This window comes from Astatotilapia calliptera, chromosome 19 (assembly GCF_964374335.1).
Source record: "Astatotilapia calliptera chromosome 19, fAstCal68.1, whole genome shotgun sequence".
Classification (NCBI taxonomy): Eukaryota; Metazoa; Chordata; class Actinopteri; order Cichliformes; family Cichlidae; genus Astatotilapia; species Astatotilapia calliptera.
In genome coordinates, this window is record NC_137440.1 from 8,741,529 (window position 1) to 8,758,768 (window position 17,240).

Genomic DNA, 17,240 nt, shown 5'->3' on the forward strand with positions numbered 1-17,240 from the left:
GTCTTTATTGTCTGACTGAGTACCTGAAGTTCTGTTTATTTAAGCCCTTTCTGTACAGTGCTTTGTGACTGCTTGTCTATGAAAAGTGCTTAATAAATAAACCTTACTTACTCTCTTTTGATTAACAGCACATATTTCAATAATAATACTTTGCATCTTCATCCTGAAATATTGTTTCTGTGTGAGGAAATCCAAGTCTGCTATTGCAGCTCTATCACATAGTACAGACTTTTTTTTTTACATAAAATATTTTTTATGAACACAATGTCACAAAAAATGCTTTCATCACTTCTGCCATCCCTTCTGATCTGCTCATTCAGGTGTTGAAGTGGTTTGTTTTTCACTCAACAGTGAAAAGAAAACCATCAGCTGATTTTCACAAACAGCTGATTTACTAAGAAGCATTTGATAGAATTCAAAATTTATAAAACATTGATACTGTAGAAAAAAACACAACAGACCACAGATGAGATAAAGATGTTTGTTTGTTAATTTATTTGCATTTATGAAGCATTATGGAAACATACTTTTCAAGTTCACATATTTCCAGCAGTTATAAAATCCAATCAACAGATTGCTATTTATTGTTAGTTTGGTGAGAGCACCAGACATGCCACTGTGCCGACCTCCAATGCAGCATCAACATGTCTCTGCTGGTCATCAAAGAAGATGTGAGGCTTGATCCTCTGCAGTGTAGGACCTTTGTTAGCCCCTCCCACAAACACAGCTTCATCAAGCTCCAGATCCCAGGTGCGCAGAGTGTTTAAAGCTCTGTAGCCGTCACAGCCTGCCCCTCGAGATGTCACCAGGTAGGTACGAATGGGACACTTCTTGTACAGGCCTCTATTATGCAACTTTTTCTGCAGTTTTATTAAAACCTCCAAGAATCCTTTGAATGGTCCCTGAATAAAGAAAAGAGAAGAAGAGCAGAGACTCAACACATGACAATCTGGTCAAAGCAGGAAAGTGCATTTGGATAATTTAGCTGATATCAGTTTATGTGAATGTAATTAGCAAAGATTTTCTTTTCTATTACTAAATATATATTGCTTACAACAGTGCAGAAGGCCAACATAACTGTAACCATATAGTTAAATTAGTTGTTTTTTTGAAAAATATTAAAAGAAGATGGAATGTGTTTCTATCATCTATCTTTCATACCTCGTTCATTGGAATTTCGACATTTTGCTCCTCATTGTTCAAGTATTCTTGTAGTCCACCACTCTTGAACACGAGCTCTGACTCATCAGAGAAGAGGACAGCGTCGCCATCAAAGGCAACACGCAGCTGATTCTCAGACTCTGTGATGATGTTTGTTGGGGTGAACATGATAGCAGCTGCTACACCTGATGTAGGGACATTCATTCACAGTAACACACAGAGTCATTAAAGTACAACAGCAGAAACTGCACTTTGTCTTAAAATTAGCACCACATTTAACACTTTTACCTTCATTCAAAGCTTCCTGAACCTTCAACCCTGGTTCATCAGACAGGTACAGGTGGGTGTTGTTTCTTTGTAACTCATTCACAAGTTGATCTTCAGTCACAGGTAACAGAGTGATAAGTTCTTCCAGCCCTGCAAACAAGAAGGAATGAAAAGGCTGCTGGACAATCTGATTTACCAAATCTGTTTAGATTCATCAGAGTAGTGTTAGCAATAGTGTTACTATTACTTACTTATATCTATTATTTTTGTATTGACTTGCTTTTAGAGTACTTACACTTTCAAGTGTATTCTACTTTATAAGATTCTGTTTTAGTGTTTTTGTTGTCTTATTGTAAGCCTGTCATTAATCTATTTAAAAATTTGAAGGGCATGAAAAGTGCTGTACAAATGAAGCCTGAATGATTTAGAAAGGGTATTGGGGTAAACAAGAGTTGATCAGAATCACTTAGAAGTGGAAAGATTGTCTCAGTCTCAGTCTAATTGTTTCCATTTATCCATTTTCTCAAAATTTAGAAGTTTCCTCATAAGACACATGTATTTGAAATAATAGTAAGTGTGTTTGGAGGTGTCATAAACTCACCATGTTCACGGATCCGATTCATGAGAAAGTCTGATGATGAGCTGTCATTGATGAGTTTGACTTTAAAGAGCTCCTCACTGTCAGGGTAATGGTTTGTGAGTTCAGCATTGACTGCCTTCAGAGCCTGAGAGCAGGACAAGGAAGATAAATTAAATTCGAGTGAATGTTAAGTAACTGTGTGAGTGCAGTATTTGTGTGCAGGTTTCTGTGGTGCTTTGTCTTATGTGGTATATTCTCATCTTTCACATAACCACTACATGCAATTTTGTGTATGTGTTTTTCCCCTCATAATATATGACCTCAACAAATTTGAAGGCAGGGCCATAGCCCTGCTGTTCTTGCTTGAAGAGGAGTCCTGAAGACATGGCAATGGTGACGGGGATCTCTGGTTCAGACTGAAGGAGAAAAAAATGTTTCCCACAATTCAATAAAGACATTCTTTTGCATAGTTTAAAAATAAATTGTCAACAATTTTCTTATTTGACCTCTGCACTCATACAGTATGTTATGACACTATTTGCACTTCTTGCTTGCTGATTTAATGCTTTATCTGTACTTTTGTAGGAACTTGTTATGAATCAGTTTTCAACCTTAAATCTTTCTCTGTCTAGAAGATCTTCATGAAAATGACTGGATTTTATTCACTGAGTTGCCACAGCTGCCATTCACTTTTGTCTTCTGCTCTTGGGTCTGGTGTGATAACTCTTTATACTCTCCCACTTTCTTTCTGTTTCCCACAATTTTTCCTAACAATCAATCTGAGAATCAATCTGAGTTAGTTAGTGAAAATCGTCCTACAGAATTGGTTTTTAATGACAAGGAAGGATATGATTTCTGTTCAACACATAAATATATTGTGGTGATGAGTAAGTAAACATCACACTGCATACTTTCATGCTCGTGCTTCCAGCATCTTGTTGTTAACACTCGTTTGCCGTTCACAAACACACATTACCAACAACAACAACACTGCAGGACCTAGTTCAGCTTTTAAGTCGGTGAGGTGTGATTGTGATGGCGCTCAGGTGTGTGCCGCCCCTGTAGTGGCACCACAGACCACGTCCTGCCACAGAGTATAAGGATGTTTAAAAGATGCTGCAGAAAGCTGCATCTGGTCAGACGGAAAAACACACAAACTCGGATGAGTGTGTGGCGGAGGTGTGGTTCCTGGCTCAGCTGCAGGGTAGGTGTGCTGCAGTGTATAAAAGGCCCCAAAGTTCATAGGTGAATTCTATTTGAGCTCTGATACCAGTGTTTGTAAGTTTGTATAAGTTTCTATACTGTTCATGTAGCATTCAACCTTCTGTTAGTTACAGTTACTAACAAGAAAATGTGGTGCGGTCGCGTTAAAATTTTCCAACAAACAGACGGCTGAAGCTGTGTTCAGCTTACCGCACCTTATATCAGATTAAATAAGTAATCTGGGCGCTACAGCTTTACGCAGCTGTGCGCGCTCCTGCGGACGGCAATCACGATCACTGTCTAGCACAACACCTGGAGCTAAGGGGGCAAAACAATCGCATGAGTGCTGCTGTTTGACTGAGGAAGAATAAAGTAGTCGTGGTAAGCCAATCACACGACCACTTTAAGATGACAAAGCAACAAGGTGATATATACCAGTTTTTAAATTGTGTTGATAGGCCACGTAAAACCAGAGTCATGATAAACAATATATATGTGTGTTTTTTCCTCAATAGTTTCGTCATGTTTACTGTCTGAGCACAGCGCTAGCAAGCACTCTCTGCTTATGAGCAAAAAATAAAAAACACAAAACAAAAAACAGCCCGTTCGTGTTGGTGGAAAAATGAACCATGTCAACTAATCAAAAAAAATGGGCAACTTGACATTTGGTTGTTTAGGAAGAGGGGGAAGTTTTAGGAGTGACGGCGAGAGAGGGTGAGAGAGAAAGACAGCAGAAAAAGAGAGAGAGCGAATTTTGAGATGTGAGAGATTTGCGATGTTTAGCATGTTTGGAGTGTGTAGTTAATCTTCTGTAGTTAGCGTGTAGTGTTGGGGATGGTTTTGTGTTGTGTGTCAGAACAATGAGGCGACTGCTGTCTCCAGGTAGGAGCCTGACACCTCCTGCTGTCAGGCTTGTAATGTTCTCCTTTATAGTGGACAGAAATTATTATTTTGGAGTGGCACAAATAATTTGTGTGGCATCTTATTGAAACTGCAAATAACTTTGTTGTTTGCAAAACTTGTGCATTTGATTTTAAAATTGACAATTTATATTTGCATTTAAAGTTATGAAATATGATTCAATAAACATATTTGTGGTTGTTACAGTAAAAAATATAACTTTTTCTACTCGGATTTTATGTTTTTTGTCTTATTTTAGATCAATTGTGTTAATACAGTATGTCAAAATGAAAACATAACTGTAAATTCAGACACGTGAGGTTGTGCTGAAAAGGATGATACCAAACAAGGCAAAGTAATTCGTTTTTAAAAGTGAAATGTAGAGGAAACATCAAATGTATTAAAAAATGACCAATTATACCCTGGACACCAGAGAGTTAAACAATTTTTTTAAGTAACGCAATAGTTACTTTTCAAGTAATTAATTACTTTTAGAATCTTGTAACTCAGTTACGAACTCACTTACTTTTTTGAAGAAGTAACTATAAATAATTACTTTTTCAAAGTAACTTGCCCAACACTGGGCACTATACAGTTGGTATGAAGGTGGAATTCAGAGAATGAATCTCAGCATCATCAGCAAAAATTCATATGAATCTGTGCTACACTTGATGTAACATAACTGTGACCTTTTAATCCATCACAGTGTAGCAAAATAACCTGTTTATCCTGCAGAGGATTTTCATGCAACGTTTAAATAACTCAGTTAGTGTACCACAGCATGTTTCACATTATTACTGCAGCAGCTGGCTGCTGCTAAACTAATTTCCCCTTGTGGGACAATAAAGAAATTGAATTGAATTGAATTGGTGTCGGTTACAGGAAGACAATTCACTGACTCTCTTCATAACTGTATATCTTTTTTATTATTCTTGATTACTTAACACAATTTTATACCTTATTTCAAAAGATGACAAAGTTATAGAAATATTCATTAAAACTGCTATAACAGACATATTTTCTTGTTAATAGTGCACAGCTTTCTGACATAGTGAAAAGAAAATCACAAAGGATGGCACACCATCATCCACCAGCAGAGCATATATCTTTCACTAAGTTGTTAAAACTACTACATAATTGCCACACACCAGCATATATTAATACATTAAAAACTGACTTACTGTAGAAGTTCTGCACTCACTCATCGTGCTTCTTAAAGATAGAAATAAACTTGAATTTCCTCTGTTTGCTGACTGCAGAACTGCTGTTCTTCCTTTTTATTCTAACTAGAAAAGCTACGTCATGATGCAGAACCTGTGGAGCCTTTGGACCCTGTTGCCATGCCATTTGTATTGATTAGTGATGTTCGATTCGTAAACGAATCGTTCAATACTCGAGAATCACTTTACTGACTCGTGAATCATGATTCACAAGCGCAACTGACTCACTGACTCATCCCTGTTGCTGTTAGCAAACTAATTCCATTAGTAGAAATATATCTATCTTATAATTAAAATTGTGGGGGGAAAAAACAACAGCCAGTTTCTTAACAAAAACATTTCTGCTCTGAACTAGAAGAAAAAACCCTGAGTAGAAGCTCACATCAAGACAATAGCTCCTCAGTTCACAGTAGCATCGCTTAGCTAGCATGCTAACAGCACATTTGAGTTACTCACCCCCTCCCCTGCTGTGCTGAATCATAGCATAAGGCGAATCACTCACTCACTCACCCCCTCCCTCCTGGCTCACAGCTCATACGAGTTGAACGAATCACTGACTTACTCATCCCCTCCCTTGCTAGGCTGAATCATAGGGTAAGGCGAATCACTCACTCACTCATCCCCTCCTTTGCTGTGCTGAATCACTCACCCCCTCCCTCCTGGCTCACAGCTCAAACGAGTTGAACGAATCACTGGCTGTATCCCAATTCAGGGTCTGCAGCCTTAAAGTACGCAGCCTCAACGGTCCTCAAGGGCCGCGTACTCAAAGACCGCTAAGGCCAGAAGTGCGAGGCTTGTGAAATGGGACGGTCTAGCCTCCGTCGCGCTGCCCAGGTTGTCTAGCAACCATGATAGCTGGAAACGTGTGGTTGACAGAAATGAAGGAGAACATATTTTGTTTGTTAGTTTGTTTCTACATGAGCTCTGTGTGATTTAATAAGTATCTGAGGCTGAGACCACAGGACTGTAAAACATGATTGTTGGGCTTCATTTCTGTACTGAACAGTCATTTAAGATTAGCTAGTAAATAACAATTAGTTAATGTTGTTCATGAGACTAAAGTCAGTGTAAATATAATATGGCCAATATCATAGTTATTATATTAATCATTATACGTTATTACAGCAGTGAGTTTGAACTCTCAAATCAAATCACTTCTATTGTCACATCACATGTGCAGGTGCACTGGTACAGTGAATTCAGGGAAATGAAGGATGCATTTGATTCATTATTAATTCATATTTATTATAAATAATTCTAATTATACATCTTGCTTCCATATTTGTATCTTGTGTCACTAAAAATACATTTTATTTTAGTTTTATACATCGATTAATGACCTGCAGAATCTCCTTATCATATTAAGTGATTCATAATTGTCACTTTATGCTTTCTCCATCTCTAAAGTGATTACATCCTTGCATTACATGCTTTAGGTTCATTTTCTGCAGGCAGGTTTCTGACAGAGAACAGGCAGATTTACACTATAACATGCAGCGTTCTATAGATGGACACATAAAGAAATGAAAAATTACATGTATGTGCTAACTTTCTAAACACTTTGTTACATTTATGATAAAGTAGATTAAACACATTTATGTCGGCCTTGACTCATAGTTCTTGTCTTTAAATGAACTTTGTCTGTGTTTCAGGTCCTGCACTCTCAAAGACTGAATGAACCAGCATTGCAGCCATGGGTTGAAGCCGCCCACTGCACCTGTAAGGCCGGAGTCGCGGAGACCTGTACCCACGTCATTGCTCTTCTGTTTAATGTAGAAGCAGCAGTGTTGATCGTGGCACAAGGACTGTTACAGATGAACCTGCATACTGGGTTTTGCTGGGTAATGTGACCAAGATACAGTCAGTGGTTGGCCATAAGATAGACTTCTCCTCTTCAGCTGCCCAAAAAAAGGCTCTTGATCAAAACATAAACAGACCATCCATATTGAAAGGTAAAAGGAGCCGTCCTCAAAAAAGAAAAATCCCACCTGCTACTGTGGAGGAGTTGTCACTGCTATAATGCCATAATGTTTTATCTAGGGGTCTAGATTTATGCCTGTAGTGCACTGCCGTGTACCCTGAATTGGGATACAGCCACTGACTCACTCATCCCCTCCCTTCCTGTTACGAATCACTCACTGGACCTTTCTCAGTTCTAAGTAAGCAAGTACATACTCGCGTTCTCGGCGAGACTGGACTTGCCGAGACCGCACGGGAGTACAATTGGAACACCAGCGTACTTGATGATGTCACAGGTCCGGAGTTTTTACTGTAGTGATGGGATTTCCGGCTCTTTTTAGAGAACCGGCTCTTTCGGCTCGACTCACTAAAAAGAGCCGGCTCTTTCGGCTCCGAACCGACTCTTCAGGTTGTTTTGTTGCTTTAATTAATTTATTATTAACAATAATAGAAAATTATGCACAAAAGGAATTACTAATGTAAAAAAAAGTGGTTTTATTTATATATGTTTATATATAAATATATGCGGTGGCACCTAGAGACAAAGCACGTACAAACTCCAAAAAGCACGTACAAATTCCAAAGCTCGTACAAACTCCAAAACATATTTCTAGTGTTAACTGAACTTCCAAAACAGAGCTACCTAGATCACTTAAATTACACAATTGAAAGCATATGTGTATGGTTTGTGTATTTATACACAAGCACTCATATATATTCAAATAAAAAAAAAAAAGTTCATTTACCTGTTACTACCACACACCAAATCCGGTCATTGGTACTTCCTGGCTTGTGTAGCCACTAGGTAACAAAAGCTCAACACTGCGCCTAGCATCCTGGAGCACTTCTGTTGTGTTTTGTACGTGTTTTGGAGTTTTTACATGCTTCTAAGTTTTTACGTGTTTTGGAGTTTGTACGTGCTTCGGGGTTTGTACGTGTTTTGGAGTTTGTACGTGTCTTGGAGTTTTTACGTGTTTTGGAGTTTGTACGTGCTTCGGAGTTTGTACGTGCTATGGAGTTTTTACATGTTTTGGAGTTTTTACGTGGTTCGGGGTTTGTACGTGCTTTCTCTCTAGGGGCCACCGTAAATATACTTTTATTTATTCACTACACATAAAATGTAATAAATAAATCATATTTTACAAAAACCAACTATTCACAGTTCAGCTTTTAACTATTTAAATTTTCAGGTTTTTCTTTTTAAATAAATTTAAAGTGAAACAACACAAAACACTGCAAACCACAACACAATTAAATATAAATTAAAATATGAAAAAAAAGAACATGCATATTCTCTGTCATATGGGCCTGCATGAATAAACTTTCTGAATCCTATATCTTCGGCAACTGAAAATAGTTGTGGATGAGTACTATGTGGAAGTAAGCATCAACGACACAGAGCTCTCAGTTCTCACTCCTTTATTCCTCTCCAACATCAACTGCACATATCGCGCCACAAAACACAGGAACACACTTCCTTAACACTGGGTGTGAGTGGAGCCTTCTAGTGGTCCACCACACATGCCCCCCCCCCCCCCCCCCCGAACACCCAGCAGAACTAGTCCAGGACCCAGGGCTTAAGCAAACGGCCGGAACGGCTGAACCGGGGCGGGTGGGGAACTGACAGAGGGCAACCCGGCCCGGGAGCGAGGCTGGCACCGGCAGTCAGAAAAAACTGCAGACGACTCGGACTCCGTTGATTGTGGGTCAGCCCGGTGGCAGGTGGGCGGCCACGGCGAGGGGCCTGGGCCGGGACCACCTGATCCTCTTGCCTCTTGCATAACATGTGCAGGCTTAAGGCTGTCAACAGAGACAACCTCCTGCCGACCGCCAAAGTCCAAAATGAAATGTTTGTTGCCTGGTTTAAGAACCCTGTATGGCCCGTCATATGGTGGACGCAGCGGAGTCCTATGGGCATTGTGCCTGACGAAAACGAAACGAGCAGAGTCCAACGAACTCGGAACAAAAGTGTCAGGCAGGCAGTGGTGCACAGGAACAGGAAATGAGTCTCTTGGGGGGCGAAAAGGCAACAAAGATGTATCGAAACATGGGGGAGGGCTCTCAGGTAAGAATTCCCCAGGGACCCGGAGGGGCTGGCCGATAATATATTATCATGCTTTTTACAACAACGTGAATGTACTATTGCTGTGTGATTTATTACTATTACTGAAGGTCCGCGACTCCGAACTGTAGTAAAGGGACCTCTGACTAATACGGCGGGGTCCCTGTCGGCTCGTAGCCGAAAAATAGCTTTACTTTGTTGTCTGGGTCAACTTTTCTTGACAGAGAGAGGCGTTGAAAGACTGCTCCAACGGAACTTATTGTTTTCGGAGGAAAACACGAACACAGTGTACAGTCGAGTCTTAATAGCTTACTTACAACTGGGCTCGTCAGGCACTCTTCTTGGCTGAAGTGGTTATTATTATATTTACATGCTTCCAGCTCCCGTTTTTCCTCGATGACAACTCGTACCTTTCCACTCCCCTTTTTCTCCCTCCTCGCGCTCACAGACCCATAACGTGTATGGCAGTCCATTCTCCCTGAAACACGGACTACACTGCCCATGATGCTACATTCCTTAGAGCTATGCTTGTAGCATTCTGCCTGTTAGCTTAGCACAACAACAACAACAACGAAAAGGCGCTCTCTCACCCAGGAAACACACAGTCGCAGAGAGAGAGAGAGCGTCGCCCTGTAACCATGGCAACCGTAACGCTGCCGCCTGGAACAACAGAACGTAGCTGTCAAACAAAACCCAAACAGTCCTGACCCGCGACAAAATGAAACAGGAAAGTACCGCAGTGTAATCCATTTATTTCAACAAAGTAACTGTATTCTGAATACCACCTTTTTAAACGGTAACTGTAACGGAATACAGTTACTCATATTTTGTATTTTAAATACGTAACGGCGGTACATGTATTCCGTTACTCCCCAACACTGTGTAGAAAGCAATAATAAATAAATTCTAACAACAGCTTATCAAGCTTAAACGTGCTGCTGTTGTTCAGCCGCTGGTTTCCTCTTTCTGGCGTGAAGTGGGCCAAAAACAAACAAGAGAGACGGACTCGCGACAGAAAAGCCGATCAGCTGATCATTAAGCAGTTTCATGATTGAAGTAGCAGCAAGAAGAGGCAGTCGCTCCATATATCGTTTGTTAAGCTTAACGCAGGAATGCTTTACAAACATTCAGAGATGGACTTACACACTTGCTTTACTTCTCTCGGGAATAACTTTGTCAGAGATGAAATGCCAGGTTGCTAGCGAAGCTCCAAATGCTATCCAGACCACCGACAGGTCCCGCATGCCACAGCCGCTCTATCACGTGATGCATACTGCTCCGACGTGCTAACGTTCTGAGGTGAGTTACGGCGTGTTGCAAGTTTTGTGAGGTGCTTTCGTGATATTTAATGGATCGGATTACATTTTTTATTTTTCTCCGATATCCGATCCAGTAATTTAGGTCAGTATCGGACCGATACCGATACGTAATATCGGATCGGTCCATCTCTACCGGAGAGCGAGAGGCAGTCGCTCGTTAAGCTTAATGCAGGAATGCGTTACAAACATTCAGAGATGGACTTACACACTTGCTTTACTTCTCTCGGGGATAACTTTGTCGGAGATGAAATGCCGGGTTGCTAGCGAAGCTCCAAATGCTATCCAGACCACAGGTCCCGCATGCCACAGCCGCTCTATCACGTGATGCATACTGCTCCGACATGCTAACGTTCTGAGGTGAGTTACGGCGTGTTGCAAGTTTTGTGAGGTGCTTTCGTGATATTTAATGGATCGGATTACATTTTTTATTTTTCTCCGATATCCGATCCAGTCATTTAGGTCAGTATCAGACCGATACCGATACGTAATATCGGATCGGTCCATCTCTAGTTAATTTAACTCTTTTTGGAGAGTTGGTACGTTAACTCTGATTTAGTGTTAAACACCAAATCTGTCTGGAGTTGATAATTTAACACTTGGTGTTAAGAGTTTATATATTAACTCTCAAAGAGTATTTTAGTTTAACTACGTAAGAGTTATCTTCTAATTCATTCTAAAAAGCGGGAATTTTACTGTTCTGAACTTCTAGAAATTTATTTTGGAAATAAATATTTACTAAAAAGATGCAATGGTTTTTGAAAAACATTTATTCTGAACTGTGCACCACAATTTCAAAACATTTTCTGAAAGATGTAACAGTATACATGTTCTCACTTTCATTAGAATTTTGTTTATCAAAGGTCTGACATGGTAAATGCAAATAACAGCATTCTCATCACTTATTTCTTCAATACAATATGCATGTCCTTCATTCATCCCTTTGTGGAACTTCAACGCACTTCTGCTCTCCCCCATATTCCATCTTCACAAGCATATCCTGTGCGGAGATTGAATAAAAATTAGTTGACACTAATTAATGGCACAAATAATCCAGTAAACAATTGCAGCACAGTAAAAAAAAAAAAAAAAAAAAAAAGGAATCCTCTTTGAGCCATTACTTGTGTAAAGTATTTTCCCAAAAGACAAGGACACAGGCAACAGGTAATACTGAACTAAATGTAAAACCTCAACCTTTTTTCATTTTTACCTAAACCGTGTGCACAAAACTCTGGAGGGATCTATGCTAACGTAGAATCCAGTCAGGACGTCTGCTACTGCTGTTTGCTCGTTTTTTTTTTTTTTATGGGCGATCGTTTTCAGGCTTCAAGTAGCACCATTATACCAACATTTCACATTCTAGACATTGTTTTAGGTGTATTTGACCAAAGGTTTGACTGAAAATTCACATGCAAGCTTTTTTCAGTGCTGTGGTATTTGCCCGCAAACAATACCTTTCAGCTAGCTAAAACAGAATGTTATGCTATCACCGAGCAACATGGCTAATGCCTTTCACACAGCTTTGTCTCAACTCCAAAGAGCCACAGAAGTAAAAGCTAATAACAATTGAAACAATCTTTGAAAAAATGACTTACCAAGCATGGCAAACAACTCAAATATGTAGAGCAAAATGTTCTGAAACGGCTTCACTTCAGCTTCGATTGGAGCCGTGCTGGGGGCGGAGTCTGTGAATTTACTCTGTTGGTGTCATAGCCCCTGTAGGAGTTCAGAGTTAAGAGGTCAAGAGTTAATGTTTCCATTGTAACACCTCCAGATTTGACAGAGAAACACTCATTTTTAACACTCGATTTTAACTACTATCATTTTACACCTCAGAGTTACATTAAAAGAATGTGACTCTGCTTAGAGTAAAATTAACTCTACTTTTGCAAGGAGACTATTAACACCAAAAAATTTAACACTTTTGAATTTGCTGTGTAGGTGACCATGACGAGAGAGACAGACAGAGTCTGGCTTAGATGCTGGCAGTTCTTGCTGCAGTCTACCGGTAGCGTCTCCTTTCAGGCCAGGATAGACGAATGTCACAGAGCAGTGACTAAGTTTGTGGTCAAAGGCTTGCACCCATTTGCCACAGCAGATGCCCCCGATTTCACTTTGGTAAGTGAATGTGTTTAATTGTAGGCAGGGACATTACTGGATATTCTTGTGTAATTGCTACAGAATAATTTATGTTACACTTTGTTATTGCTACAGGAGAATATTTATTTTTGTCACGGTCTGGCTGGCAGACCGTGGGGATGTGGGGAAAAGGAGGACCCAGGCGCGGTACTCTGTGTATAAACAGTGCGTTTATTTACAGTGATGGAAAGTAACAATAAACCCCAGTGTATTCCCCAGACTCCCATGTCGTGTCTCCCTCGTGCTCTCTGCTCCCGTGTCAGCACCCCCCGGTGCTCGCTGCTCTCCCAAGCCTTCCACGCTCCACCTGTGGGAAACAATAGCGGCAGCTGTCAGGACACTTAGGAATGGCAGGCATACACTTTAAGACAAAACCTAGACGGGGTGACTAACGTGGAATCTCATGCAATGATCCCGCGTCGGTGGGAGCTCCAAGACTCTCCTAAGTAGCTCCCCCGATCAGCGGCAGGTGTGTGGCTTCGGGTGTGGCCAGTCCCTCCGCAGGGCCACACCCCTCAGGCCTGCAGGTGGCCGAGCTCCATCCTCCAGGCACACCCGCAGACATACACACCCATACCTCACCTAAACATATGAGTGGGACACAGACTAACACAGCACAGAGAAACACATATGTACACGCACAGAGAAGGGGAAACGACACCAAAAATACATAATAATACACAGGTCCATGACTGCCCAGGGATCCTGGGTCGCCCAGTCCCAGGACCCTGACAATTTTATTATTTTACATTTACATTTTTTTTCCTGGGGACCCTGTGACACCCCATTGAAGAGCCGTAGGCTGGATCTCTTAAGATCTCACTGTTGGGTTTGTAAGGCCATGTTACTCCTAAATTTCTATCTTGTTCAAAGAGAAGATATAAAACAAAGTTCTAAGCTAATCGACCTTAGTGTTCTCCTTTTTTAAAAAGAATCGATAAGAGAATCGATAAAGAATCGAATCGTTAAACAGAATCGAAAATGGAATCGGAATCGTTAAAATCTTATCAATACCCATCCCTAGTAATGACAGCGGTTTTAGGAACGTCTTCGGCACGCACGGGAACCTAGTGATACCCCCGCACCAAGTCAATTTTAGAAAAAATCGACGTTCCGGCGAGATTGGCAGAAAAATCCTGAATGTGGGGGATGGGGTAACGGTCATTCTCCGTGGCATTATTTAAATGGCGGAAATCTCCGCACGGCCGCCACCGACCGTCCGATTTGGGCACCATGTGAAGCGGAGAGGCCCATGCACTGTTCAAACGCTGTACAATGCCAAGGCGCTCCATGGCTGCAAACGCTTCCCGAGTGACGGACAGTTTCGCGGGGTCAAGGCGGCGTGCGCGCGCGAACACCGGGGGCCCGACCGTGGGAATATAATGCTCAACCCCATGCTTCGTTACCGTGCTAGAGAAATTTGGGACAGACAGCGATGGAAAGTCTAAAAGCAAACGCTGAAAAGCATCCCCGGAGGTCACTACATTAGCCCGAATCAGGGGCTCGGCGGCCCGAGTAAAACAGGGTAGCAAAGAAAACGAGAGAGCATCAATTAAACGTCTGTTAGCGACATCGACAAGCAGTCCATGAGCACACAGGAAATCAGCACCTAAAATAGGTACAGAGCTAGCGGCAACAACAAAGTTCCACTGGAAATCCCGGCCATGAAAACAAACAGTCACCAACCTTTCCCCAAACGTTTTGATGGGAGAGCCATTAGCTGCAATGAGCTGCGGCCCACAGTTCGCTGCTTGTCCGTCGGCAGCGGTAGGGGAAGGAGGGTCTTCTGGGAGCCGGAGTCCACGAGAAAACGTCTCCCGGAGCGCGAGTCCTCTATGAAGAGCAGCCTTTCTGTATTGCCAGCGGTCGCGGCTGCTACGGCGCGCTGGCGGGTCCGTTTCCCTGGGCCGTGAAAGCGCAAGGCAGCAGGCAGCAGGCAGCAACACGCTCTGTCGCCAAATCGCTTATGGTAGAAACAGATGCTCTTTCCGCGGTGCCAACATGTAGCAATCCCTGCCGTCAGCAAGGGGGCAGATGCTCCGGAGGAGGCAGGTGGAGGCGTGGAAGGTGCCGCTGGCGAGTCCGTAGCCAGGGCGTGAACGTCGAAAGTGCGGCCAGCCAGGAGAATGCGATCCGCTTCTTCAGCCAGGGAGCGATAATCCTTTGCAGGCAGAAGCGGGGAGTTTGCGAGGACAGCTCTCACGGTGGCCGGTAGTTGGCAGATGAAGAGGTGCGCGAAGAGGAATCCCCCGTCATCCGCCCCGAGCAACGATAGCATGTTCTCCATGAGCTCGAGCGCGGTACCGCCACCCAAGCCTGACAGGTTGAGGAGCTTTTCGGCTTGTTCAGCGTCGGAGAGGGCATAGCGCCGAAGAAGCAGCTCTTTAAGGGCGGCGTATTTTATTTTATTTTTTTATTTTTTTATTTATATTCCTGGTCAAGCGAGGCCACCACATGGTGATACTTCGTGTCGTCAGCCGAGATGCCGCGAAGGGCGAACTGAGCCTCCACGTGTACGAACCATGACGGGGGGTCATGGAGCCAAAAGTCCGGCAGTTTCAGCACCACAGTGAACGTAGCTGCATCCATAGCAGAGTCTGCGTTATCTGCAGCCCGTTGCATGCTCGAGTCAGGGGTCACCAATGTGGAGGTAAGCATCAACGACACAGAGCTCTCAGTTCTCACTCCTTTATTCCTCTCCAACATCAACTGCGCATATCGCGCCACAAAACACAGGAACACACTTCCTTAACACTGGGTGTGAGTGGAGCCCTCTAGTGCTCCACCACAACTATACCTTTCTAATGTGACTGTTAAGTTGAAATGTTAAATGTTTGTCATTTTTATGTTTACCATTTGTACATAGTATTAAAGAATTCTTTCTGTCCTCCCCTCCCCAAATCCTTAAGATTCTGGGAGGGGGGGTGGTAGTGTTTTTATCACAGGAACACCCTTGTTTGATGTTGGCAAACTTCCTCCCCTTTGTATGGCTTCACTGTGTTATCTAGGGTGAACCATCTAGGGTGTGGGGGAGACTACCCTCTTTATGACCAAGGATGTTCCTACTGTGCTTTTATGTTATATGCAGCAGGATCACACACACACACACACACACACACAGTGCCTTGTCTTTGTAACCAAGGGGGGTTACGGGGGTAGGTATGTGTTGTAAACTATTGTTTATTGTGTGAACGTTGTCAATAAAAGGGAGCGAGAGGGGGCCGTCGTGGAGGTCATTTGTGAGGAGCTGAGATACCGACAAGGCCTCCCTTGCAAGTAAAACGATCGATCGCTGTTGCCTTGTTTTTCTTTCACGGGAATGAGTTCTGGGATCAGCGGGGTCTGACTTTAGACCCAACATCTTTTGGTCCTTCGGAGCCGGAGCCTAACACATTGCATCCACCGAGGAGAGGGAGAGGACGCCACCGCAACGTCTGGGATGATTGACGTAAAGCCCTGGTGTTTCACTTTGCTTTGTTACCAGGCCGGGAAGTTTGCGCCTGACCTCCCCTCGGGATGGATGACGATTGACGGGATCTAGAGACTCTTCCCATGAACGTAAACAAACAGTGAGTAGAAAAGGCCTTATGCGTCACTGAGACTGCGCGGGTACACGCGAGTCCAGGGGAGTGCTGGTTGCGCGGTTTCACGCGAACCTAAAACAATAGAGAGCGGCTACGTGACCGTGCGGTTTCTCGCAGGTACGGGAGTGCGCCAGCCGTGCGGGAAGGTCGCAGGCTACTAAAGAAACGGCTCCATAGCTGCGCGGTTTCACGCGAGCACGGGAGTGCGTTAGACTGTGCGTTTAGGACGCAGGTCCATTAGTTGTGCGGGCAGGACGCAAGCTATTAAACAAAAGAAACGGCTCCGTAGCTGCGCGGTTTCACGCGAGCACGGGAGTGCGTTGGTTGCGCGGGTCCACGCGAACCTAGAGGAAGCGGCTCTGTGACTGTGCGGATAGGTCGCAGGTCCAAGAGCACGCTAGCTGTGCGTTCTGACGCAAGCTTTGATTTTTATTTTATCTTATTTTTACTTTAGTGTATTTTTCTCCGCCGTTAAAGGTATAGAGAGTTTAAGATTATAGGCCTTAAAAAGTGTGTGAATGAGCATATGCGTGTGTGAGTGCCAGTAAAGTGAACGCAGCAACACAGAAGGAAACCTAAAGCGGTGTTAACGTAATTCTGTGACCTGTTGTGTACACGTAGCCTGGGTTTTGGAGTAAGGTGTTACCTGCCGTAAACTTAAAAGAATTGTCACAATGGGGAATAAAATGTGTAAGTCTGCCTTAGAAGGGGATGTAAAATTTATGGAGAAATTTTTACCGGGCAGCACGCAGTATGTAGGTTGTTGGCGTGAAAAATATGGATTCCACATTAGTGGAAGTTAAGTGTAAAATGCTTGAAGAAAGAATAGCTGTAAGTGTAGCAGGTAAA

The 17,240-nt window shown here is 42.8% G+C and overlaps 2 protein-coding genes and 1 long non-coding RNA gene across 3 annotated transcripts in view; all 3 read right to left on the bottom strand.

Annotated features, from left to right (window-relative positions):
* Positions 1-17,240, bottom strand: part of LOC113024581 (interferon alpha-inducible protein 27-like protein 1) — a 121,480-nt gene that overhangs the window by 95,239 nt on the left and 9,001 nt on the right. The window lies entirely within an intron of this gene.
* On the bottom strand, positions 468-5,436 carry LOC113024575 (cytosolic 5'-nucleotidase 1A-like). Its single transcript, XM_026171758.2, has 6 exons — positions 5,293-5,436; positions 2,329-2,424; positions 2,030-2,153; positions 1,450-1,578; positions 1,162-1,346; positions 468-902 (listed from the first exon to the last, which is right to left on the bottom strand). Exons 1-6 carry the CDS (start codon positions 5,314-5,316, stop codon positions 588-590), a joined length of 873 nt encoding a protein of 290 aa, XP_026027543.2. The 5' UTR covers positions 5,317-5,436; the 3' UTR covers positions 468-587.
* Positions 11,421-12,403, bottom strand: LOC145422376 (uncharacterized). The gene is made up of 2 exons (XR_013903656.1): positions 12,264-12,403; positions 11,421-11,668 (listed from the first exon to the last, which is right to left on the bottom strand). It is a non-coding gene; the product is annotated as an uncharacterized LOC145422376 (long non-coding RNA).

Coding starts and splice junctions, on each gene's coding strand:
- LOC113024575 (XM_026171758.2), bottom strand. CDS start 5,316: ATGAGTGAGTGCAGAACTTCTACA. Junction 1,579..2,029: donor GAATCGGATCCGTGAACATG/GTGAGTTTATGA, acceptor TCTTGTTTGCAG/GGCTGGAAGAACTTATCACT. Junction 1,347..1,449: donor TCAGGAAGCTTTGAATGAAG/GTAAAAGTGTTA, acceptor TCCCTACATCAG/GTGTAGCAGCTGCTATCATG.